This window comes from Silurus aristotelis (assembly GCF_946808225.1).
Source record: "Silurus aristotelis genome assembly, chromosome: 20".
NCBI classification, from domain to species: Eukaryota; Metazoa; Chordata; class Actinopteri; order Siluriformes; family Siluridae; genus Silurus; species Silurus aristotelis.
Window position 1 is genome coordinate 7,077,796 of NC_139593.1, and position 27,759 is coordinate 7,105,554.

Consider the following 27,759-nt stretch of genomic DNA (forward strand, 5'->3'; position numbering starts at 1 on the left):
CGAGACTGTAAGGCGGAGTGTGGCGTGGGTTTACTCGTTTCTCCTGCAGGGTGGATCGTTTCTGAGTTGACACACCCATTTCAAATAGATTAACTCTTTGTGCATGGGCACACGAGTCAAACACAACTCCAGAGATCCAACAGCCAGATATAAACAACATAAGCGGAAAAGAAAATGACTTTCTATATGTGGATTTTACTTTTTGGTGCGCTCGTGATAACCAAAGCCCAGGGTAGGTGATGTTTTCCCACATCTGGAAAGGGATTTGAGTTATGCATGTTTGTTCTCCACTTTTTTTTTTCCTTTCTGAAGTCTCTTTTGTTAAGCTACTTGATGTTTTTTCCAGGTTCAAACCTTCACACACATGTAACAAACAATTTTGCAACACAAGGTCTATTTATACTGACTGCCATGCAGAATGCTCGTGCACATAATGTACTTTTCACATGAGTGTAATCGGTCTCTACGGCAAAGTGCAAAAGTTTGTGCACCCTTGCTACACATAGTTCTGCCGACAAAACTTCAAAAAGTTTCACACAAGTTTATTAATCACAATGTGTACAATTATTTCAATGTTGTTTGTGTGGCCTTTTTATGGAATGAATTGGAGACATTGTGACAATTTTGTTTTATACTGTAGGCTGCATTTAGAGAACAAATAACAGAAAAACAGGTATTTATATATAGTTTGGTATTATTTGTTATGTTTGTCTTTAAATAGTGTATATAATCGTTAAGGTTAAGCAAAGCAAGCACGTTACATGTACATTAAAGTTCTTTAAAGAAAAAAGTGATTAAGTTTATTATTAAGGTGTATTTAGGGCTGAGTAGAAACTTGTAGACGTGCCATGTTTGGAAAACCTCAAGCATGCTCCTTCAGTGAGTCACTTGAGTTACTGAGAACAACATGTAGCTTTGGGAATAGTATGGAAAAAAGGCAGCAGTTTCATTTCAGGACATTCTGCAAGAGAATTGTATTTATTTATTTTTTTTGCATGGGCATTAATTGTACAATTAACAAAACACGCCCCGCTAAACAATACATTATTCTGACTCAGACTCAGTGCTTTTATGCCCCATTTGTTCCTTTTTTGTGTAAAAAAAAAAAAACTGTCTAATTAAAAAATAAAAATAAATACATAAAAAAGAGGAAAAAAATGTTACAAAAAAATGTGCACATTTTCTTTTAGATTTTAAAATTCTTTTCCTCTTTTTTTTGACAAATGCAATAATCTGGAATGTCGGTAATTCCCATTTGCAATGGGAATAATGCTGTGCTTAATGGGCATTAATTGTACAATGAACAAAACACCTTCTCGTTAAACAATACAATATTCTGAAGCGTGCAGCTACGGAATTAGTCATAATGATATCTGTTTTATGATGTAATTACATTGCAATATATTTGATTAGACTCAGTGCTTTTATGCCCCATTTGTTCCTCTTTCGTAAAAAAAAAAAAAAAAAAAAAAAAAAAAAAAAAAAGGAACTGTCTAATTAATAAATAAAAATAAATAAATGAAAAAGAGGAAAAAAATGTTACAAAAAAGATTTTGTGCCTAACACATTTTTTTTTTGACTAAAATGCAATAATCTGGGAAGTCGGTTATTATTAAAGCCTGTGCTTACTGGACCATCCCACTTCCATTTTTGGCTTGAAGGCATGTGATCTGATGTGGGCTTCCGGCTTTGTAGCACATCCACCTCAGGATTTGAGATGTTGTGCATTCTGAGATGCTTTTCTGCCCATCACGGTTGTAAAGAGTAATTATTTGAGTTATTTCTTCTCAGAAACTAGTCTGGCCATTCTCTTCTGATCTGTCACTTAAAAAAAGTCTTGACATGTTTGTGTGTGAATATCAGAGAAAATAAGCAGTTTCAACACTCAAACCACATAATAGACAGATTGGAAGATTGCAGGTGTACAGGTGATCCTTTCAGGATGGTTGATGAGTAAATATGACGTATTGTGAGATAATATTTTTGCTATGTTGCTCGTCTCTCCTATACGTCTGGTGTTTTAAATACTGATAAAACATTTGCCTGTACACCAAGCAAATTCCAATTCAAGGCTAATTTATGAAGAAAGTTTCTTCAGCACATAAACAATTTATATACATATTATATGTTTATCTCTGTGGCACTCCTTATTCTTTGATAAGGCACATTAAATATAAATGGATTAAGACACAAAGTTTAAGGGTTGGTAGAGACAGGAATGGTATCATCGTGTTCGCTGCAATAAACAACCATTAGGAAAAAAACCCACAAAAACAGTGCGTATTGTATTTTTCCTCTGGCTTCATTTTAGGTGCTTATAATCAGTATGCATATGAATTTTTTTTTCTTTTTTTAAGTTTTAACTTTATTAAATAAAGTTTATTTACCCTTCTGGGATTATAACCCACTTTGGGTTAAAGTGCAATCAGAAACAACAAGCCAAAAATACAAGCTGGTGGCCCTTTCTTTGTAAATTGTGAAAATAGAAGGTAACATAACATAAAATGAGCAAACCTACAAAGAAAAATGTTTTATGAGTGTTTAAATGTGGAACATGGTTAAAAATGCAGTGATGCTTGGAGTGATTTTGCCTTTACTTTTCTTAAAAGCTCCACAGTAAAATGACTGTTTATGACTGTTTGAATATGGTGATTTAAATGATCAGATTTTTCTGTTTCTTAGCGGAAACGCCGTTCCGAAGCGTCTTTACATGTATTTTGGTCGCTTCCACCACCCGTACCGTAAGTGTACGATTGGACGTGCAACACTAAACAAAGTGCGGCTGCTTAACCGTGTATTTTCAACATGCGGCTGTCTTAACTTTTCTTGGGCACGAGTTCTACTCTGCTCGCTGCCATGTTGATTGTGTATCTCTGTGGCAAATGCGTGGGGGGGCGGGGCTGAGTTCGTTCGAAACTATGGGAGCCCAGAGGGAAGCGTCGACAAACATTAAAGAGAAAACCGATTTTTATTAAAACAGATCGATGTAAACTACACATTCGAGTTAATCGATAAAATCTGGACATAATTCTCGTCTTGAACACACGCAGTAATACTGGAAAAATGCAGTGGCATGCTATTCCCAAAATACCGCTATGCTCCTAAAGGAAGCGCAACATATTTCACCCGTTACACCATGTAACGTGTCTTTCGTTAAAGCCTGTGTAAAGTACATTAGTGTAGATACCTGCGGCTTATAGACAGGTGTGGCTTATTTATGTTAAAAAATAAAAATATTTGTAAAATTCAGTGGGTGCAGCTTATATATGGGTGCGCTTAATAGTCTGGAAATTACGGTATAAAAACTATAAGCACATATTAAATTATTCACTGGAATCGCAGTACCTCCTCTCATTTATATTACAGCATCGCAACACATAAAAAAAAATTGAAGTCAAGAGCTTCAGATATCCTTCATTTCAGACTCTCAAATCACATCTCAGCAACTTCGACTGTGGCTTGTTTGTTGGTGACAGATTCTGTGTTTTAGAAACCACCGGTTTGGGATTTTACCACATATGATGTTTAGAAAGAACATAAAGTTTACAGTAAATAACCACATGTAGAAATGCATCTCAGATCTCACAGCACACAACTGCAGCAGATCACATGAGGGTTGTATTTCTGTCAGCTGAGAACAGGACCAAGTATGAGGTTACTTTTTATTCTAATTGCTTTCGTATAAAACCATCCACTGTCATTCCCGTCCAATCAGAAGCAGGCACATTTGAGAGACAAAAAATTGATTTTGGCCTTTTTGTAACCACCTATTATCATCCAAATCACCAACGACTTATCCAAAGCTTCTAATTTGAGGTCCAGCTGCTCATGATCCACCTATGCTTTAGTTGTCATACTTGTTTATAACATAGATATTTTTAGCCACGTGCCTCAGACAGTAATTTGTGTTTTCAGCGTCTGATTGAGGTAAAAGTAATTAAATATTTTATATTTATTTAATTTATATTATTATAAAATTCATACCAGTAATTAGTGCATCACTACACATTGTTACAGGCAACATGTTAGTAGAGTACAATATTATTGTGTTATGCAGAATGTATTGGAAAACTGCAAACCTCATTAGGCCGTGCAAACTTGTTCACAGACCTTGTAGCTCACGACTCACAGGAACGAAGGGCTGATAAAAATCTACACCTACCAGCTGACCCTAGATATACGACATTATCATGTGTTGGCTTTTAGAACTGAAACAATTCCTCAAGTAACTAGAGTAATTCAAATACAAAAAAGGTTTAGTCCATTTAACTACACAATGAGCACTGTGTTTCCCCATGGACCGTTATTGCTGACGTAGTATCTGCTAAACTCTAGAGTGCTCTGGACAGATAACACAGAAGCTGAATGAAAAATGGACGAACAGAGAGAAGGGCGAGGAGAAGATTCAGGCCAAAGAAAATGACAGAAAGTTACCAAATGTTGGGGTAATTTTAAACTTAAACATAAAGAAAACACGTCAAAACAAGTCATTTAATAGATTTTTAGAATTAAAATTATATATAAAAACATTTATTTTTTGATGTAATATGGCAATTAAATGGGTTCATATATATATATATATATATATATATATATATATATATATATATATATATATATATATATATATATATATATATATTCTTGTATACAATTTCAGCAATAAATTTTTTTTAATTTTTCTAAAAGGAAAAGTTCTTAATTTTAGGAGACACGTAATTTTTTACTTTTGTATACTTAGTATTGCTTTTCAATAAAGAAAAAGTATTTCTTATCCGATGGAATAATTGGTAGAATACTCGATTACTAAAATAATCTATAGCTGCAGCCAATATAGCTGCATTCAATGTGGATTTGCGATCGACTTCAAATCTTGAAATGCGTTACCCAGCAGAGCTCTACTTTCCTTGAGAAAAACATTTTCAATGGATTGAAGGCAAAATACATTATTAGTGTGTATAATCCTGCTTTTTTATATTGGGAAAACAGACATATAGCCTGTATTGGGGTTATTTATATAAAGGAATGTAGAGAACGAGTCGAGTCGACTAATCATATGAATTGAATGTAAACCATTCTAGTGAAGCACATTTCCATTTAAGTCAAGTCAGGAAGCTTTTATGGTCATTTCAACCATATAGTTGAATTTCCAAGACAAAATGTGCAATTAACTGTTTGGGCAATTAATTTTATTAATCTAGTCAAAAATGTAGCATTTTTGTCATTATTTTACCATCTACCTCATTGTTTTTTCTAAAGCCCCAACTATAGCTGAAATCCTCACAGCCGTGACTATTTAATGTATTAGTTTATTTATCTATTTTATGCAGTATATGTTGTATATACTAAAAGTCTTCAATATGTTGGATAAATGTAATCCCTTACAGTGCGTACAATTAAATACAATTATAATAGTAGTATGTTAAAACTAAATACTAGCTTTACTTTTTTTCTTTAAAGGTGTATGAAAACAGTGATATTACCACAGGTAGAATTTGAGCCTGAGCCCTCAAATCTAACATCAAGCTATTGTTCAAATATTAAGTACTATTTACCCAAAATAAGGTCTAAAAGTAAGTGGTACAGAGTATTCCTTATTTAGCTTTTTTGCTGACTCTGAGCCGTGCACTTCCTCTGATGCCGTGACAGTAACGTGCCCACGAGCAAAACGTGCATGTGTGGCTTTCATTTCAATAAAATGGCATGAGTCAAATTTTCCCCTTTTTTAATCTCGTGGCTGCCTGTTTATTTTTAAAGTAATCATAGCAACTGATTTTTTACAAACATGTCACAAGACTAGATCTTTTAGATCATTTCGACATGCATGTTTTCAGAATCTGCCATTGTTACCGATATACAGTATAGATCACTTTATTCATCCCAGATACATATACAGATCACATCTCCGGGTACAAGTTTTTAGACCTGATTTAAAGACTGCTAGAGACTCTGCTGTCACAACATCAAGTGGAAGATCATTTGCCCATAGTGCCCAGAGAAGATTCTGGAAACAGTTCTTCCTTGTACCCGGAAGGAGATCACAATTTATTAATTTTAACAAAACGTGTTTATCCAGATTGAATTACATGTGACTCTGTCGAAGAAATAGTGTCACTTATGATACATGCTTGCAGTTGTGAGCCTCATATGAAAATGAGCTGAAAAACAAAATACACAGTTGCTAACACTTTCCTAGCATTTAAATTAGCATTAGCATACCTGGTTTTATGTTCACAGAGTTCCTCTGTGTACTTTGAGCTAAAAAACATGTAATTGCAGTCAAACATGTTCAATATAACGTAAGAAAAACTCAGACTCAATGGGATACAACTAAACAATGCTAAAACCTAGCTTGGCTTAATGCTAGCTGACTTTCATGCTTAGCATTGTTGAGTTACAATTCAAATGTTCTCAAGTTCCTCTTGCTATTCGGCAGATCGAGCCTCGCCCTGATCTTAAAAGAAACATTCTTTAGTTTTAGTATGAGTCAACATTAATCACCGTGGGGTACAAATGAACAATAACAACACCATGGCAACCTGTTTATATGGAATACACACGGCGTGTCGGTTTAAGGTTTCTTCCATGACTCATTCAGACATGCTACACCACTGATGTGAAAATATCAGGCGTGGTCATAAATGCAAAGGCCCCATCCAATGTGATTTGGATATTTTTGAAAGTCAAGTCAAGGTTTTAAACATTTCAAGGCAATTTCCTTTATTGTGGACATAATGTGCTGGGAAGTGGAAGTGGAGCTTGTCCGAAAGAACACAAGTGACATTTGTGGTGCAGGGCGTGTTCACTATGAGTACACAGGTTGTAGTAAAATGCTGATTCAAATTGTTTCTTACGTTTCCTTCACTGGAAGTATTCCCAGTGTTTTGCTGTTTTGCAAGGTTCTTTTCACTCATTTTGAGTCCTGGAAAAAGCAAGGAAGGAGTATTTAGTATTTTATGCATGTGTTTGTTATATAAAATCAGATTTCCAAACTTTTTTTCCCCCCATCCTAAATACAATTAATGACCTTTAGAACTGGAGCATAATGTTTCAATGGAACATAGAAAGTCAGGAAAGATCTCCAAAAGTATCCAACAGGTCTGAATTTGATTCAAGGGCAATTATACGATTATACGTTGTATAAGGTTAATCTGTTAATTTATGTAGTGCAGCCTGGTGCCAAGGATGTGGTTTTAACTTCCTTTTGTGTATACTTATAACATGTGATCTGCTTTGCATATCCTGGTCTATCAAGAATGGTACACTGCTCAGTGGTTCAGTCATACCCAGGTGGTCTAAAATGGTAAATAAAACAGAAAATAGGCCTTGGTTTACTTTAGTTATAGATGAGATGCTAATATTGTGTCATCTGTTTTATCATATAGTGTAAAGATTAAAAAAAGGGGCTTATTTTATATTTAGATACAGATTGAAATATCATTGCTATGTCATATGTCTATAAAGAGTCTGAAGATTGATAAAAACAAGGCTTATCTTTTTTATGTACAAGTTAACGTTATTACTGGGTCATGTGTCTTTCATGGGATTTTAAGATTGTTAAACATACCTATTATATTTTAGCAATAGATAATGGTGGGATGGTATATAAATAATATATTATTTATACTGTTGGATTCTCATTCTAAGCATGGGCAAATATTAAAAACACAATTTGGACATATTCATATGCCAGATACACTCCTTCTTGGTTCATATCTTCTTCTTTCGGCTGCTCCCGTTAGGGGTCGCGAAAGCAGATCATCCGTCTTCATACCCCCCTGTCCTCTACATCTGCCTCTTTTAACCCAACTACCTGCATGTTTTCCCTCAGCACATTCATAAACCTTCTCCTTGGTCTCCCTCTTTTCCTCCTTCCTAGTGGCTCTATCCTCAGCATTCTTCTACCGATATACCCCATGTTCCTCCTCTGCACATGTCCAAACCATCCCAATCGGGCCTCTAACTTTGTCCCCAAAACGTCCTACATTCGCTGTCCCTCTAATAAACTTTTTTCTGATCGTGTCCATCCTCGTTACTGCTTCTTGATTAATATAATCATCGTTATTTTATTGAGTGTGGCTCTTAATGACATCATGAAGGCCGAAATACCTTGTATAAGCACTTTTCCCAAAAGATCAAACACAGCAACCAGAGCAAGAGCCACGCCTATCACCGTCCTTCATTAGTTTATGGAAGGTGTCGTAAAGGTCTGTGTTTTTGGATGTGAGGGAGAGAGAACCTTGTTCAATACTAAATACTTACCATATAGACACAACCTGCTGTAGTCGTCTTTGCTTCTGTTGTGACAGATTTTCAGACTCTGGATCCGATTCTGAGTCACATATACAGTATGTACGGCTGGATCTAATTGTTAGCCAGTCCTAATTTAAAGTTTTTGATCCTGTTTTATTTATAGCGATGTCACAGCTTGTAACTCAATCAGTCAACCATAGAGACTGATTCAATGAAGAGGTTTGCTTTGCTTATGAATATATCATTATTGTGTAATGTCTGTCAAAGAAAGTGCAGAGTGAATAAAGAAGCAGTGTGATAAAAGTGGCCTTACTTTACTTTAGCTACAGATTTAAACGTCAATATTGTGTGATGTTTCAGTCATAGTGTGTGCAGGTTGACGAAACAAGCAGGTCTGTTATTGTGTTGTATGTCTGTTAGGGTGTGGTCTGATTTATTAAAAAAATTTATTTATTTTAAAGATTAAAATCATCTTGTGCCAAGTGTCTGTCATGAACTGCTTAGAACGGTTTTATTTTGCCTATAGAAATAAATGTCATTGTTAACTTTTATTGTTAAAATTTAAGTTGATGCATTGTTTATAGAAGAGAATACTGGTTGTATAAAATATTACATTAATGTGTCAGCTTTTGAGTGTGGAGGTTGTTAAAAATAGACTTTACTTTCGTTATAGCACTTAATTAGTATGGCATAATTGTTTAAATTGCTTTCCGTTACTTATAGAATACATTCGTTATTATGCCATGTGTCTGTCACAGTGTGAACCCAGCGTTCGCTATAGTGGGTCGTTATTGTGATAGTAATGAAAAGGAGAATTGGTTTTCTGTAGCTAGAAAAACCCCCTGAAAAAAGGTACATTCATACAGTGCCAAGATCAAAGATTATGGGCATTAACATGATATAAAATGTTGATATGAGTAAAGGTACAACTATTAGTACTGTTAGAACTAGTTTTAACTTTTTTTTTTCCTCAGTAAAAATTGACCTCTAACTGCATGAACTGCAGAAGTACTGTAAAACAAACATCAATGAGAACCAGTACAAATTAAAGAACACTCACATTCGCAAAACATTTGTTGGAATGCAGTGTAATATGTTTACCCACATTCTCCCTTTAACTTTATTAAGGCAGATATATTTTAGACTTTCAGTTCAGCTTGTCTGGTTTTGGTTTAGTCGGCTTACCTGATTAATATATCTGATGGAAAATAAAGTTGTAGTTTGTGTACACAGCATTTCTCTGTTTCCACTTGAAAACCCTAGAGGTTTAGTAACATAGTCATTTGCTGAATGTGTGTACAAATTCAATTTATATGCTAATTAAACAATTATTCACTTTCCATAGTGGTTTGAAGTTGATAATAGGTTTGATAATAATTGTCATGTTTGAACAGGGTCTAGGAAATAGTTTGTATGTAATTCTACTATTTCAATAATATTAACTGTTTTTTATCTCCTATTGCAGAATTGAGTCTTGGTGATGCCTTATCAGGTAAGTTAACACACATTTGTGAACTTGGAACATGTTTTAAATTTCCGTTAACCCTTCTAATATTTGGTTAATTTTTTAAACATTTAGAAGAATGTGTTTGTATTTTTTTTCACTTGTTTCCAATATTAAAAAACAAATTTGTATCATTCTTAATAATTATAATGCTCTGATTTTAAGATGATGATGATGAACCGACAGCTAAACCAGGTAAAGTCCCTATATATTTATTTCTTTGCACTGTTTTTGTTAAGTTGTTGACATTACAACATGTTACACGTGTTTTGTAGTCAATCATGAAAACTGTATAATTCACTATTTTAACATTTTAAGGGTTATGAGAGTTTGGAGATTTGATAGATATACACTATATTGCCAAATGTATTGGGACACCTGACCTTTCTTGCTATATGTGGTTCTTTTCCAAACTGTTACCACAAATCTGGAGGCACTCAATTGTACAGGACGTATTTAGATGCACTATCATAGAATTTAGCATTCACTTGAACTTGGAAACCCCAAACCTGTTCTAGCATGACAATGCCCCTGTGCACAAAGTAAGCTCATTGAAGATCTGGTTTACATGCTTTGGAGAGGAAGATCTTGAGTGGCCTGCTATAGAGCTCTGATCTCATTCCTACTGAACACCTTTGGGATGAATGTGAATGCTGACAGCACCCCAGGCCTCCTCACCTACATCAGTTCCAGCCTTTCGTAATACCCTTGTGGCTGATGAACACAAATATCCATAAGCCCACTCCAAAGTCTAGTGGAACATCTTTGGAACAGCAAATTGGGACTAAATGTGGAATAAGATGCTCAAAAATCACATACCAAACTTATGACCGGGTGACCCAATACTTTTGGCAATATAGTGTATGCAAAAATTATCGGGACACCTGACTTTTTTTTAGCCATTTGTGGTTGTTCCCCAATCAAAGTTGGAGGCAAGTTGTATAGGATGTCTTTGGATGCAATAGCATAAAATGTTCCTTTCACTTGAGCGAGGAGGCCCAAACCTGTTCCAGCTTAACAATACCCCTGTGCACAAAGCAAACTTAATAAAGATATACTTTATATGGGTTGATCATAGATAGATCTTGAGCAGAGCTCTAGCTTCAACCCTAGTGATCACCTTTAGGGTGAATGCTGAATGTGCCCCAGGCTTCTTCCCTTGACCTATAGCAGTACCTGACTTTACTAATACTCTTGTGGGTGAATCTCTTGGAGCGTCTTCCCAGAAGAGTGGGGATTATTATAACGGCAAATTGAAACTAAATATGGAATGAGATTCTGAAATGTGATTTTTTTGAGAATCTCATTCTATATGTAGTTTAAAGAAATATATTGAAATATTGTGATAAATCTATATAATATACGAGTTTCAAGTTTTGTATTAAATTACTAAAATAAATCAACTATTTATGAAATTCAAATGTATTGAAATGCACCTGTATGTATCTATGTATGTGTTTGTGTATATATAATTTTTTTAAATATAATTTTTATTTATTTATAGATAGATAGATGCACCTGTATGTGTGCGTACACACACAAAAAAAAGTTAATAAATTCCACAAAATAAATTCCTAATCTGAATGAGTGTCAGGACAATATCTAGTGAAATCTGATGCTGTTAATAACAACTTCAAGATGCAGTTCGTTGTTTTGTCAAAGTGTTTCTAGGGCTCTGGAAATATAGAATTTCTTATACACCTTCCGAGAAAAGCTTTGCAGTATTACTATTTACTGAATCTGGCTAGTTTCTCCCTTTCCAGTTTCTCTTTACATATTCTCGGCTCTACCTTATACCGTATCACAGCTGCTTTACTCTTCCTCTTTTCTTCCAAAAGCAACTTAAGATGCATACGCATTTGTCAATTCTCTGGCAATATATTTCTTATAGATGTAAAAGGGGGGTAGAGGTAGCAGAGTTTTCTAAACAGTAAGCAGCAATGCAAGAATTTATTGCATGTATTTCTGTATATATTTCTTATAGTTATCCTTCCTACTGTTAATAACTTCATATTGTATGTTTCTGTAGAAACTAAGAAACCTGTAGTTCCAGCAAAAGATGGAGGTATGAGTCCTATTCTCTGTGTGTGTGTGTGTGTGTGTGTGTGTGTGTGTGTGTGTGTGTGTGTGTGTGTGTGTGTGTGTGTGTGTGTGTGTGTGTGTGTGTGTGTGTATGTATTATCACTACTGTTAACGTCCTCCATTTTCTACAGGTGACCTTAGTGATGACGATCTTGCTTTTGCTAGTGATGGACACAAGCCTGATCCTGGTAAAGGAGATCGGTCTGGAGGTACACCCTGATCTCAGACTATATTTCGAATCAAACTGAAAAACAAAACATTAATTAATTTTTTAATGGATTGCAAAATAGAATTTAGTGATAGAGCGGAAAAAACAAATCCTAAACCATCTTTTATGAAGCAAACCTGACCTCGCAAGAACAAAAGAATTGTTCCAAAACTTAATCTGCCGTGTGTTGATCTGTACAAAGGCTTGGAAAGAATCAGTCAGGTTTCCATGCAGATAAATTAAGTATTTTTTTCAGTGCTGGTTATAAAAGCAGTTCTCATAATTCTATACAAGGACAGTGTATTGCATGTGGACAATATCTTACATTCAGCTGTTGTTAAAGCAGTGCTTTTGCTATCACTATAAAACACAGTGTATAGAAACAGAAGCAACTTTACCCAATATAAATTTGACTGCAGCAAAATGCAGATTTTTGGACTCTATGATTTGATATTGCAGCCAGTGATGTTGCTGAAATGATCCGGAATTAAGGCGTGTAGTGATGCAGATTATTTCCTATTCATTCACATCGTTTTGTGACTTACAAAATTGAAATCTTATGTTGAAAATGTTTATTTCTGAAATGTGTATATATATATATATATATATATTGTATAGTTAATTAGATAGATAGATAGATAGATAGATAGATAGATAGATAGATAGATAGATAGATAGATAGATAGATAGATAGATAGATAGAAAGAACTGCATTGTCATGCATAATACAAGTACACAGCAACAAAATGCAGTTTAGCATCTACTGGAACTTTAAATAGTAGCATTGTGCAAGTGCAAATGAATATATAAATATATGTACAGCAAATAAATATAAAGGCTCTGACAATGAAAAATGTGCAGAAGTATATTGTATAGACATGCAGAGGCAACTTTATGCAATATAAATTTGATTTGTAGACTTTATTATTAGATATTGTAGCCAGTATTGTCACTCAAATGAAAGTGTGTCCAGATTAAAGTTGTGTAGTGGATGATTTCCGAGTTCCGATCCTTTTACATGTTGCTTCCAGACATTTTTACATGTAATTCTATCAAAAACAGGGTCTTTTCAGGCACAGTGGAATTGAACTGAGGGATTTTTTACTTCCTGAGCTATCAGGTCACAAAATGAATGCTATATTGATAATGAAAAGATTTTATTTAATCTCATTCAGCTAGCAATCTAGAGTAGTTAGTTAGCAAAATACTAGCATGAACTGCTTAGAATGTTGTTTTGTTTACAGTGTGTGAAAGCATCAAAAAGCAGTTATTTTTTATTGTGTTCTTTAATTTTCTGATTTTCTTCAGTGTACCATTAGTATTCCTTATTCATTTGTCTTTTGTTTTTCCCTGTGCCTGTTCCTGTAGGCGTAGATGATTTCGGTGGAGTCACAGGTAAGATGTTCTTCCTTTTTTTATGGTTAACATGTGCTGTGGTCTGTGTTGACTAAAAACACAAAACATGGGAAATTTCACTAGAATTTAGTAAATTTAATTAATGAGAAGATCCTATCGGCTGATTCATATTGGTGTTTGGGTTGAATTGGTTAGTACAATCCTAAACAGATTTAAAGAGGAAGGAAGTGTGTAATGTCAGGAAACGGCTGTGGTATGTATATATGACGTGTAAAGTGTACAGTCTTATCTGTGTATTTATAGTGTTTCAAATATCTGAATTTGGATGTACACCTTCAAAACCACAGTAACCCTGAACAGGCAGTTACTAAGGATCATATATGATTACAACTCAATACAGATATTTATATCAGCTACAATCCTGCATGTTAAAAAGACTCATATATCTTACATTTGTTTGTACGTTTTTCTCTTCAGATGACCGAGATGACGAAACTAAGGGTAAATACACATTATTTTAATGAGATTATTGGGTTATTCATATTATAATATTATAGTCTTGTCTAAATTTTGTTACTAGTGTTGGTCCTCAAAGATGTTATGTTAAATCTAGCCTCACTAAACCCTAATGTTGAGTTTATATGTTTTGTAGATTTTATAAAAGGAGTTCTGTATTGTTTTTTTTGTTTTTGTTATTTACAATATTTTTTACAATTTACTTTGACGCACACCTCAAAACTATTTACTATGACACACAACTCAGCTTACATTGACACAAACCTACTTCAACACAATATTTCAATAAACAGGACTGTCTCTAAAAAATTGTCTCTACACTTCTGGAAATCTATTATTATTTTTTTTTTTTTTGTTGCTATTTTTGAGTGTTTTAGCTTCCTAAACAGCTCTATTTATAAACCTCATGGTTCATAACAAAGAGTGTATTTATTGCCAGCCACAGTAGTTTCATAAAACCCTTTTTGTCTAGCTTTACTTGAGGGTTTTTTTATTTTATTTATATATATATATATACACATACAGTACAGACCAAAAGTTTTGACACACCTTCTTATTCAAAGAGTTTTCTTTATTTTAATGACTATGAAAATTGTATTGTTTCATAGTCATGTTTCAAGTCATTGTTTATTTGCATGACTATGAAATTTGAGACACACTGAAGGCATCAAAACTATGAATTAACATGTGGAATTATATACATAACAAAAAAGTGTGAAACAACTGAAAATATGTCATATTGTAGGTTCTTCAAAGTAGCCACCTTTTGCTTAGATTACTGCTTTGCACACTCTTGGCATTCTCTTGATGCCTACTTTGAAGAACCTACAATATGACATATTTTCAGTTCACTTTTTTATTATGTATATAATTCCACATGTGTTAATTCATAGTTTTGATGCCTTCAGTGTGACTTTACATACACACTGTATGTATGTATGTATGTATGTATGTATGTATATACATACATACATATATATATATATATATATATATATATATATATATATATATATATATATATATGTGTGTGTGTGTATGTATGTATGTATGTATGTATGTATGTATGTATGTATGTATGTATGTATGTATGTGTATATATATATATATATATATATATATATATATATATATATATATATATATATATATATATATATATATATATATATGAATTCTCCAGTGTAAAAACCTTAAAGGGTGTCATATGGTTCAGCATGAAAATCCTCATAGAGACAAACTGAAGAAAGTTTTACAGTTCTACTTGAGACCCTTTTCCCCATGTGTATATATTACACTGCTTTACTATAAGTAAACAACAAGTGGTTTTGATGGTTATATGTTCGGGCTTCCTGAAGGTTCCTTTGTGTTGTAGTGCAAAGGGACCCAATGAAAGCACATTACATTGCTAGATGGAAATGCTATTTTTTCGTTTTGTTTTTATAAACTGATACCTGCTGTGGTAAGGTTATGTGTGAAAACTTTATGGGTTTTATAGGTGTTATATTTTTGGATAATGCGGTTTTAGAATGAAATGTTCTTTGGATTTGCTGGATAATGAGCAGTTTATGATTCTTCTTGGAAACTCTGTTGTAGTTTTATAGATAGAACCTTTACCCAGAGAAACAAAACCAAGAAATTACTGGATGGACTCCTGTGGACAAGTATGGACAAGTATTGTATGTAGTCTAACAACAGTAACATTGAAAAGAAAACGAGAAAAAAAAACCCAGACTGTGGTGTTTTGCATTTAAAGGTTTCTCCAAAGGGACATCTGAAAACCCGTTATTATGCTGGATATTTCCAACTTTCTATTTGTGCACTCTATAGGGGTTTCTCAGATTCTGGATATTTAAGGGTTTCTGGCCAGTTTAAATCTACGAAAAAGGTGTTGGTGAGCGTTCTTGGGTAGGGACAAGCTCTGGTTTCCTATAACCGAATGTGGAACTCTTTCTGAAAGGGAAATAAGATGTTGTGTTTTGTGCACGACAGGTTTTACACTGTGTTAAAAAGGTTGAAACCTTTCAATTATTTTTTTCACAGAAGAACTAACATACTAAGGCTTAAAAGTGTTAGTTAGAGCATGTTCACAGTTTGGTCACAGTTTTTTTTTTTGTTTTTTTTATAGAAAGTGCTTTGCTCTGCAGTAGTCATCTCCTATTTGTCCTGTTCAGGAAACACATTTTGAAATCTATGGCTAAATCTTCTCTTATTTTAAACAGTAATTTACATTTGCGGCATTTAGCAGACGCCCTTATCCAGAGCGATGTACAAAAGTGCTTTGAGTCTCTAGCAATGAATAAATCTACACTGGTAGGCAAGTTTGCAAACTTAATATAACTCTTGAATTCTACAAAGCAAACTTGGAAATTGCTAATTTAAGTGTTTCAAGAAGAGGTAGGTTTTCAACCGTTGCTTGAAGATAATCGGGGACTCCGCTGTACGGACATCTAGGGGAAGTTCATTCCACCCCCTCGGGTGCCAGAACAGAGAAGAGCCTTGAAGTATACGTACCTCTCATTCTGAGAGAAGGTGGTATCATTCGAGCAGTGCTGGAGGATCTCAGACAGCGTGGTGCAGTGAGTGATGTGATGAGGTCTCTGAGGTCATCATCATGTTTTCTCTGTTTGTGTTCTATATGGTGGATGTTCAGCCTCTTTTAGAGACGGCTGAACTTTTAGAACGACTGAACTCGCTGTAATAGATGAGTAAACACTTGGTAAATTAGTTCTCTTGTGTGCAGTCATAGGAGTGGTCTGGATTTTCAACATTTCATCGGCTCTTAATAAAAATTCTGTTAAATAGAATAGAGTTGATCTTTGTGGTTCTGTATGTATGCTCTGTAAACAGGAACAAATATCAGTCATTTCAGAAAGCTCCACCTCTTACACTGGCACACATTGTTCCTGACACACCAATGCCCCTTGGTAATACTAACTGTCAACAGTAATTCTGAAGTGTGACATGATTTGTATATTTGGTATCCTTTAGTTGTCCTTGTGTTTAGAATAAGGCCCACTTTCAAAATGTCCCTGCCTTCCTTTTATTCCTTTTATTGTCTTTTCCTTCTTGTTTTAACTCTTTAGTTTTTAGCATCTATTGTACTGGTAGCGTAACTGTCTACTTGTGTTTTTTAACCCTAGATTTAAATTTTTGGTGATAAATATGGGCGGCAAGTACATGTATGCCTGGTTGCATCCGGACTCGTGCAGTTAGGATATAGAAATGCTGAAAGTTTAAAGTTTATGATGAAGTCCCTAATAGTAATAATATCCCAGGAAGAATACACAGCAAAAGGCATGCAGTTGCAAATCATGGAAGTATGACCCTGTTTCGCACTGGTAGATTATGAATGCTTATGCCCTTTAATTTGGTCTTCATCTGCTCCTTGTAGCATAAACTGCATGTTCGGATTTCTGTGTGTTTTTAAAAAGCACTTTGGCAGATTTAAATGCCCCATAATGCTTTCATGAGCGCCGGACATTCCAACACATGGAGGAAATTACTGTAGTGGTCTGGTGATCTGGTGCTTGGATTTCAGATTTCATTTTAACAGCAATTTAAAAACACACGTCCATCTTGTTCTTATACTGTATTGGTGCTTCGAATCCTTTATTTGCTGTCTTTATTTCACTCATGATGCTGGAAATTCTACTGATGTAGGTAAGGAGGACTGGGGTTCCGTCAGCATTCCAATTCGGAGGTCAGAGCTCCATAGCCGACAGCTCAAGATCTCCAAACATTGTAACCCATATGTTCATTGAGCTTTGTTTTGGTTCTCCTAGTTCTATTGAAGGGAAAATGTAAGGCTACCACATCCAAAGACATCCTTTAAAATTCTACAAACTCTGAACTTGAGTAAAAGTAGAAATACAGTAGGAAATTAAGTATCCAAAGAACTATGATTTATTATGGCTTTGATGTTCCTATTATAATTTTTGTCACAAGACCTTTTGCTTTATCAACCCAGTTTATGTGAAAAGACTCTCAGCACATCAGTCTATTAATAGAATGATATTAATGAGTCAAAACCTGATTGATATCTATTACAATTATCGTGAGCCCAAAACCATATTTTCAACTATTAAAAAAAAAAAAAATGCAAATAAGGCTACGGGTGTTGTGGCAAGTTAGAATTAGAAGTTTCCTTCCATCATTTATTCCTTGCTAAATGTTCTTCTTGATGTTGAACTGATGCTGAACTCTATGTTGATGATCAGTAGATGCCACCGAGTGCCAATCAAAACGAGTTTAAAACAGAGCGTGTGCTCGAACCTGATTGGCGAATTTGCAGTGTGTTTGACCAGTTAATTTTTTATTCACTCAGAAAATAAAAGGAACGACTGCGCAAAATGTAGTTGAGTGAAAAGTAAAATATTTGACTTTTTACTCAAATGCAGTGAAGTTCAAGTAAAAGTCTCCCCAAATAGAAATACTTCAGTAAAGTACAAATACATGAAAAATCTACTTAAGTACAGTAACGAATTACATTGACTTTGTTACTGTCCACCACTGGTTTTTCGGTTGTACTTAAAAGTCATAGAAAGCATGGTTTGCTTTACTTTGGCTGTCTGTGATGTGAGAGACAGTTCTCTAAAATCTCTGCTTCGATATCCTGTTGTTGCAGAACTATACCCGCAGTGGCTGAAGCTCCTGACGTTGCTAGGAGATAACATGCCAGAAGGCCTCCTTGCCTGGATTGCCAACTCTAAACAAGTTGTACTGTCCCTTCTAGAAAGGCTGCTGGAGATCCTGGACTTAGCCGATGCAGAGAAGCAGACTTGATCCCAATGAGTCTGTTTGTCTGGTTACATTAAAAGCAAGAGGCATGTTTGAACAGGTTACTGAAGGTGGTTTGGTGGTGTGACTGTTGTTGGTATTTCAGTTAAAACTAAGCTTTATCTATAGTTACTCCATCTATGGTTTGGATAATGGATTTATTATTTGTTATTTTTTCTGGAACTCTGGCCTATTATAAGCTAATAGCTGAAGTGGTGTGTTTTTTTTGTTTTTTGTTTTTTTTGTTGCTTTTTTCACTTCTTGTTTATTTCCAAACAAAGTCAGAACGACCATTCTTCCTTAATCACACTGAATCTGCTTACAATACAGTAATGGTGGTTGCTAGTTGCTAGTTTTAGAACAAACCAGCTCCTCCTCTGAGGTTTTGTGCTATGAAGTCATCCCCCAGGCCTTTAATAGGACATTCCTCTCAGCTACTGCTCTTCAAAGCTCAACTCCTTAAAGCTCATGCCTCGCTGTTTTTTTTTTTAACTATTCTCGATTAAAAACATTAGTTGTAGCCATTTCATCTGATACCATTTTGAAATAATTCTTAATCATTTTTGGTTTTCAATAGTAAAAAAAAATATATATAGCCTAATTCATAGAGTTAGCAAACCCATCTTACAGCAGAATCCGAATTGTTTACATTTTAGGTACTTGACAATAGCAGCTAGTACGATTTCCTAGGGTTCAACCAAACAGCATTGTACAAAATAATGCTAGTGTTTAAACTAGAGTCATAACAGAGATACGATTTTTTTTTTTTCAGTAAATTAACAACACAAATAAACCCAATTAATATGTAGCAGATCGGTCATTTTTGCAACCGTTTTTATTTTATAGTATAAAAGGAAGTCAAATCATTAGACAATACAGTACAACAAAACCATATCAGCACGTGTATAGAGTATGGAATGGTGAAGACAAAAAAGCAATTAACTGACTTTTTTTTTTTTTTTCTGAACTATGCGTCATTTCCCCTTCCTTCCATTCATTTTTTTTATGTCTTGTGCTTCTTTGCATTTCCTTTTCTTTTATTTCCTGTTCAGTTCCAAAAAAAAGTCAGAACTATCTTTCTTTCTTATTTGCACTGATTCTGCTTACAATTCAGCTGTTTGCGAATCCAGTACAAGTACCGAAAAAATACTTGGGTTTTTAAATGATTGCAGACATTTTTTGTGACCATTTAGTCATTCCCAAACCCAAGTATCTTCACTTGCTCACTTTTTTATTACATTTAATCCATTGGCACTTGAAAAAAAAAAGATTGAAACCTACAACCTTCTTGTTTTTGTTTTATATTGTCGTTGTTTTGTCTAATTCTCATCTTGTTAGTAATTCTCTTCCCCTCTTTAGTCAAAACTGTTGCTGTCTGGTTTTTGTGTTTGTACTCTTTGTGATATTAATTCAGAGGCTTCTCTCAGGTTTAATGTCTTTAGTCCTTGAAACAAGTAGTCATAACAAGCTGACCTTCACTGTTACTGCCATTTCAGTAGCCTGCGAGATTGTGAGTCACACCACATTCCACACATAGCATGTGTTCATTAGTCGGAGAACGGCGGAGATCAGACACGTTGTGTTTCTCCGAAATGTGAAGATTTGAGAGGTGCATTTGGCACTGAATGTGTTTTTTACTATCTCTTATGAAGTGGGAGGTTGCTAGGAATAAAAAGGGGTTTAATTTATTGTTTTTAGCTTTGGGAGTATTTTAAGAAGGGTTTTTTGTGTACTGAAAAGACAACATTGTTACAACATATTGCTGTTCATTTTTGGTGTATTTTCTTCTGTCCTTCTGTCTACCTGCTCCTGACTCTTTGGTTCTTGAAATAAAATTCACACGAAAGGTGAAACCATTCTGCATTTTTTTTTTTCCACTGGTGAAGCCACTGCTATTATTAAATCTCTGAGCAGTACTCAATCTGTAACATGGCATCCCCCCGCTGATATTTCCAGAATGTATATTAATGTGTTTAGGGCCTCTCTTGCCTCAGGGTGTGTATTCAGAAATGGCCTGAGACCTGTCTAGCTAGCTCTATAAAAAATATTGTTCTTTTTGTAAATATGTTCAATCCCTGCATTTGCATTTGATTTGGCACTTTCCCTTCTATATTCAGGAGTTCTGTAGCACTTCCTGCTTTTATCCTGATTTATTCCGAATATTTGTGGAATATGAATATTAATATGAATAATTAAGATAAGTCGAGAAGGAAACCCTGATTTTAGCTCAATAATTATGTGAATCATGACACTATCTTTAGGTTCTTGTTTATCGTTCTTCTTTTTGCATCATTAAAATAATGCATATTCAACAGCTTAGTGACTTAAGAATGTTTATTCATGCTTGTAGTGAACCTCAAGTCAACGATGCTCTCAAACAATTTACAAGAACGACCTAAACTCAGAGTAATTATGGACGTCTGTGAAGTTGTTTTTTGACATATTATAATAGTTATGTGAGCGTTTGAGTGCGGCGTACCAATGAAATAATACTAATCTCTACAGTTTTTTCCCACAGCACCAAACACTGCAATCTATTGATACTAATGAGGTTTGATTTTTGCCATCGGGTGTGAATTGATTGCAGGTTAATGCACTGTGACATCAATACTTTGGCAAAAAAGTAATACATAAAAATAGCCACTGCAAATATCAATATCACAACCACCAAATAATAAACAGAAATGTTTAAACAAAATAACTATTTTATTTATATATATATATATATATATATATATATATATATATATATATATATATATATATATATATATATATATATATATATAATATATATATATATATATATATATAATATATAGACACACACACACACACACACACACACACACACACACACACACCCCACCACCACCACCACCACAAAAAAAAAAAAATCTCTAATATATATATTTTTTGTTATTTTGTTTATTTCTCTTTTTTTCCTTAAAGGAAAATTGAATGAAACGAATATTTGTATGATACTGTTATAGTGACACTGACACAAAAAATCCGATTAACATGGTGTTACTACATGACAGTTAGCAAGTTCTCATTATCCAATCTCTTAAATAATATAAAAACACTGAATTATGATTATTATACCAAACCACTCAATTATTTACACAATTAAATCAGACTGCTTTAGCTGACAGATTAGTTGGGAAAACACTGCTTTGTTAATAAAATATAACTACATTTTAATAATTTTACCCCCAAAAAAACCAGACAATTTAACTAAATACAATTTAACAAACAAAATGACATTTGTCCTTTTGTTTACATTTCAGTGTATAATTTATGTATGCACATTTTTTACAGGTCAAATGTAAACCTAGGCACCTGGAGGAAAGAAACAATCAATCAATCAAATAAATAAACAAACAAACGAATAAATGGATAGATAAATGAATGAATATACAATCAAACATACAAACAAATTAGGACCTGGAGAGGTTGGAAAATATCAAGTTAAATATTTTTATCAAATAATAAATAATTGTAAGTATATTTTTTACAAGTAACTCACGTGAATGTGATTATCTCCTTTTTATTTCATCAGATTATCCAAATAACGTAAAAACTTAATGTCTGTATTGATTCTATCAAATACACCTCAGATTTCTCTCACATTTTATAATAATTATGAATTATTTTCTGATCATTATTGATCTGATTAGTTGGACATCCAAACAAGCTCACTTGTTACATGCTAATGTAGTCTCTTGACACAGAGGCTAAAACATCATCTGGACCGAGTGTGGGTCCATTACTCACTAATCCATGTCTGATTCATTGTGAAGCAGCAGACTCTACTTCTGTATGTCTTAATGTGATTCAGTAGAACACTGACTCATGACTCATGACTCATTTACTGACTCATTGAATAATACTTGGCTTTTCCCAAAATAATGATCTTTCATGTCCAGGCAGGATATGCTGTAGCTACAGATGTGTTAAACTGTGTTATAGCAGTAACTGTAGTACGCTTAAATTACAGGGCCTCATTCATTACTTTTGGAAACTGGGAAATACATCGCCACCTAGTGGTGGACATTTATTCTGGCTGTTGTTTCAAGAAATTCCAGAAGTTCGCTTTAAAATGTGTACATTCAAGGAAATGACAGAACAGTTCATATAAATATATTATTTTTGATGTAATAGATATATTAGTTGGCTTTAACATAAATTCCTGACTTTTACATTTTGTTGGGTTACTTTATTCCCAGTTTTCTTTTATACAATAGGTACATTTTTGTTTTAATGAAGAAATGCTGTATTTGAAAGTATGGTATACATTTGTAAAGTTGCAGTCATAATAAAAAAAAGTCTAAAAAACAAACAATTGAAAACATTCCAAGTGAAAGAAATGTTCGATATTTTAACATGTGAATAATAGAATCAGTGATTTATTGTTTATTTAAAACGTTTAAAATAATTTGTAGAAATTGTAGCTGAAATAATGTAAAGTTTTAACATGGTTGCCAGAACCACTGCTGCTCCTCGCATAGCAAGTGGCTCTGTGGCGCAATGGATAGCGCATTGGACTTCTAAGTAACACTTGGTGAAGTGATTCAAAGGTTGTGGGTTCGAGTCCCACCAGAGTCGAGGTTTTGCACTGAGCTTGAAAAAATAAAAGCATACTCCAGGGCCTGTCATAAAACCTTGTTTACTTCAAATGTGTCATTTTTCTTCCAAAAAAATGCCTCGATAGAATAAATAAAGAATAAATGCTTTTCAATATTTTGTATTTTTTTTCTCTAGATAGAAAGTTACTGCAAAGTTTGTGAGCCTTCATCAGTCTATCAGATAATTGACTCTAATTAGAAATGTCTGTAGAAAACTAATTTCAAGACTTGGCATTTGTTTAAAATAAATAAATAAATAAATAAATAAAAACATTCATTAACAAGACAAGTGTATTACCATTATCTTTAACAATCCATTAACCTCATTGTTAGGATAATATATTCAGTATTATAAATAACTCATTTTCAGTTCCCTTGCTGGTTGTTTATGAACAAATATACTTGGGCTGCATTCCAAATTGTTTATTTACATTTATAATTGGAATATTGTGATATTTTGTTAGGCCAGTTCTTTAATCCTGAGGGATCGGAGTCCTTGATTAACTTGGGAATTACCTGATGAGTTCAATATATATATATATATATATATATATATATATATATATATATATATATATATATATATATATATATATATATATAATATATATATTTATTTATTTAATATTTTATATATTTAATATATTGAATATATTTTTTTATATATTTTTGTGCATTCGAGGCGTATCTTTTTTGTGAGGTTCTATAACCATGTCTTTGTTTGACACACAGCGGCTCAAGGTGGGCAGATGGCGGGCATCGTCAGCGCTGTGGCAGTGGCCATATTTGGTGCCGCCTCCAGCTATTTCGCTTACCAGAAGAAGAAACTATGTTTTAAGGCACAAGGAGGTGAGTGATCGACCATACAGTGCTAATACCCCTAACATAGAGAGCTGACTACAAAAGTTTGTACACTATTTGGAATCAACAAAGAAAAAAAACTTGAATGCCATTTAACAGGAACCTTGTACGGTGGCCGAGAAGTGCAAAACACATTAACAAATCCGAAAACAAATTAACAAATTCAAAAACAAAACAACAAATCCGATAACAAATTAACAAATCCGAAAACAAAACAACAAATCCAAAAACAAATTAACAAATCCGAAAACACAACGACCAAATTCAGACAAACCGGAAGAGGTAGGTGTAGTTTGTGAATGGAAACTTACAGATCATTGGACGAGACACCTGTCAGTCACGATATACAGCTGATTGACAGGTGTCTCGTCCAATGATCGGTAAGTTTCCATTCCCATTCCATTCAACTAGACCTACCTTTTCCGGTTTGTCTGAATTTTGTCGTTGTGTTTTCGGATTTGTTGTTTTGTTTTCTAATTTGTTAATTTGTTCTCGGATTTGGTAATGTGTTTTGCACTTCTCGGCCACCGTACCCTTGTGACTTAATAATAATAATTATTATTATTAAAAACACATATTAGCATTACAGTCATATAAAGATTTTATTTATATTTCTTATCCCAATTTCATACTAATTTTCCCAAATGTATTTCTTGCAGAAAAGTGTCGATTACAATATTATGGTCCTTTCTGATTCCAAAATTTGAGCACATTTTTTGCTGAATCTACATTCATTATTGAATTGTCCATATGGTGCTGGAACACCACACTGCCCCTAGCGATAAAAACATGTAATTGCAGCGTCCAGCTGGCAGCGGGGGGTCGTGTTACAAAAGCCCATAATGCCGCGACTCTCAACAAGTGGCTCTGTGGCGCAATGGATAGCGCATTGGACTTCTAAGTAACACTTGGTGAAGTGATTCAAAGGTTGTGGGTTCGAGTCCCACCAGAGTCGATGTTTTTAATGAAGTGTTACATAGAGTTAGTAATTAAAATACTTTGGGTTTATAAAGACGAGGGCTCATGTGGCAGGATGTAAAAAATTTTTTATTTATTTGTGAGTGTTTTTGTGCATGTGTGTAGGCACTGACCTTGAGAGCGGTGGAAACCAACCTGGCACGCAGTCCGATCCACAAGGTAAACCTCCCTCGATTATTAAACCAGTTTTATTGTAGGACAGGTTTAAGTTGCCTTCAAAAGGATGTTGTCATTCTGTGACTTTCAGCAGAGAGGGATTTAAAAAATGCTAATTCTGATCAAACGGCTTTGTTTTGTCTGCAGCTTCCAGAAACCTCCTCAAAATATCTTAACTCCTGGTGGATCAGCACACACTTACAAACCAGCCGAGGCCCGAACAGGATCTTAGAGAATAATTTTTTTTAGTTAGTTTGCTAATTGATAGATTGTTCTTTTCTTTGTCGATCAATGTGTATATTGGGGAAATTCCTGTTCGCTTTAAAATACGTCATCAACAATTATTTTGTTGCAAACAAATCACTTTTTTTTTTTTCGCACAAAAATTTGTAATAAAAAAATTGTTTAGTTTCAGTGGTCAAGAAAAAGTGCTTTGTCGTACTGGTAACTTCTTTGCTTATCTTTTGATTTTCTAGACATTTTGCTAGAATACACTAACCTGCATTTTAAATATTCTTGATCTTTGATCACGTAAGACACTCAGACAGTTTTATAGATAAGATTTCCTTTAAAAGGTGTTACTTTTCTGTAACATATACAACTTAAAGATGTGATTTATATTGATGTTGACTAGTAGTAGTAGCAATAGTAGTATTGGTAGTGTGTGTGTGTGTGTGTGTGTGTGTGTGTGTGTGTGTGTGTGTGTGTGTGTGTGTGTGTGTTCGTTCTATGATGCCTATTTACTGCCTATTTACATTACAAACACTCCCCATATGTAAATGCTGTAATGTATCACATTCTGCTCTGGATGTCTGAACATTTCTTTGACCCTATTACTATTTACATGAACCATGCTTTAGAATACAGACATGAGATAAACACAACATAAACCATGACCAGATTTGGCTAATCGTTTTTTTACTTAGCCTACGTTTTGAATTTTATGGGTAACGTACAGAAAGTCAACATACAGCATACAGAGTAGGACACAGAGTGAAAAGCTCTTTTCCCCATCTGCCTGTGATATAAAATGTATATAAAAATTTAATTTACAGCTGAAAAATAGAACTTATATACATACATAGGATCACTTATGTACAGGTATGAAGGTGAAAAAAATACATGACATGGTTCAGTCTCACTAATGTGTGTATATGTATGTATATATATATATATATATATATATATATATATATATATATATATATATATATATATATATATACACATACACATACATACATACAGTATACACACACACACACACTCGCGAAACAGTGTTCATTCTTTTACCCACTGCTACATATATATTTACAGTATAGTTTATATACAATACATACAATTTGTATCCGTAATATGCAGTACAAATTACAGTTTACTACCCCATACTACTCCATCGTTCTTTAAGACCCCTGGGTAGGCTTACGATATTTTCAAGTTCTAATGGAGTAATGGTAAGTCGGGAATAACGTGTGTGTGTGTGTGTGTGTGTGTGTGTGTGTGTGTGTGTGTGTGTGTGTGGGTGGGTGTACACTGTATACATATATATATATATATATATATATATATATATATATATATATATATATATATATATATATATATATATATAAATAAGAAAATAAAAATGCGTATCCTGATTCAAGCTCTGTTAGTGATTAGTAATGTCATGTCATGTAGTTCTTTTACAAAACAATTACAGATTATATTGTCATGAAAGTCTTATGGCACACGGTTCAAGAAACCCATTTTGTACCTTTTTTTTCTCAACATATATCTTTCTTTTATACAAAAGTGCCTTTAAGTGATTTTGAGTTTTTGCCCCATGACATTGTTTATTGCTTTCATTCATTTTTGGAAAATAGCATTAACTACATGAAGCCCGTGCTTTGTGCACTTTGTATTCAGACTTGTAAACTTTTTGTTGTGTACAGATTACAATAACACTTTGTCATCATTCATCATTGCTTTAATTGTGCAAAATCTTATCCATATAACTAACAGCTAAACATTTGTTATTTATATGCCCGGTTAATGTCAACAAGGTCTCGAAAGAATAAAGCCAGTGACCTTTTTGAGTTTATCTCATCATTTAATGTACAAAAAGCCAGTTACATGAACAAATTACAAGCTTACATGGCTTGGAGTGAAAGATCTTCTGCTATAGTCCTCTGACCTCAACCCTTTGGAATAAATTGGAACACTGACTGCAGTCCAGGCCTCCTCACCTCACTTACATCAGTACCTAACTTTACTTTTTTTTTAATGATTTCACTTTTCAGAGAAAAAATACATAAACAGGTATAACTTTATGACCACTAACAGGTGAAGTCAAGAACACTGATTATCTCTTGATCATGGCACCTGTTAGTGGGTGGGATAACACTAGGCAGGAAGTGAATATTCTGTCCTCAAAGTCGACGTGTTAGAAGCAGGAA

General features: G+C 34.0%; 1 protein-coding gene and 1 long non-coding RNA gene across 3 annotated transcripts in view; both read left to right on the forward strand.

Annotated features, from left to right (window-relative positions):
* On the forward strand, positions 1-27,404 carry cd99 (CD99 molecule). 2 transcript variants are annotated; one of them, XM_083522889.1, is made up of 8 exons: positions 25-232; positions 11,742-11,822; positions 11,971-12,048; positions 13,416-13,442; positions 13,881-13,904; positions 24,059-24,175; positions 25,271-25,324; positions 25,469-27,404. In XM_083522889.1, exons 1-8 carry the CDS (start codon positions 175-177, stop codon positions 25,495-25,497), a joined length of 468 nt encoding a protein of 155 aa, XP_083379015.1. In that variant the 5' UTR covers positions 25-174; the 3' UTR covers positions 25,498-27,404. The 2 variants fall into 2 exon arrangements, with proteins under 2 accessions (XP_083379016.1, XP_083379015.1); XM_083522890.1 differs by lacking the exons at positions 24,059-24,175; positions 25,271-25,324; positions 25,469-27,404 and adding an exon at positions 18,547-19,003 and having other exon boundaries at positions 1-232.
* The window catches only part of LOC310716079, a 243,664-nt gene that overhangs the window by 11,257 nt on the left and 204,648 nt on the right, over positions 1-27,759 (forward strand). The window lies entirely within an intron of this gene.

What these genes read in the sequence shown, in the direction of transcription:
- cd99 (XM_083522889.1), top strand. Translation starts at nt 175, where the DNA reads ATGACTTTCTATATGTGGATTTTACTTTTTGGTGCGCTCGTGATAACC. An exon ending in CGTGATAACCAAAGCCCAGG is followed by an intron (nt 233 to 11,741) that starts GTAGGTGATGTT and finishes TATTTCTTATAG; the next exon opens with TTATCCTTCCTACTGTTAAT. An exon ending in TAAAGGAGATCGGTCTGGAG is followed by an intron (nt 12,049 to 13,415) that starts GTACACCCTGAT and finishes CTGTTCCTGTAG; the next exon opens with GCGTAGATGATTTCGGTGGA.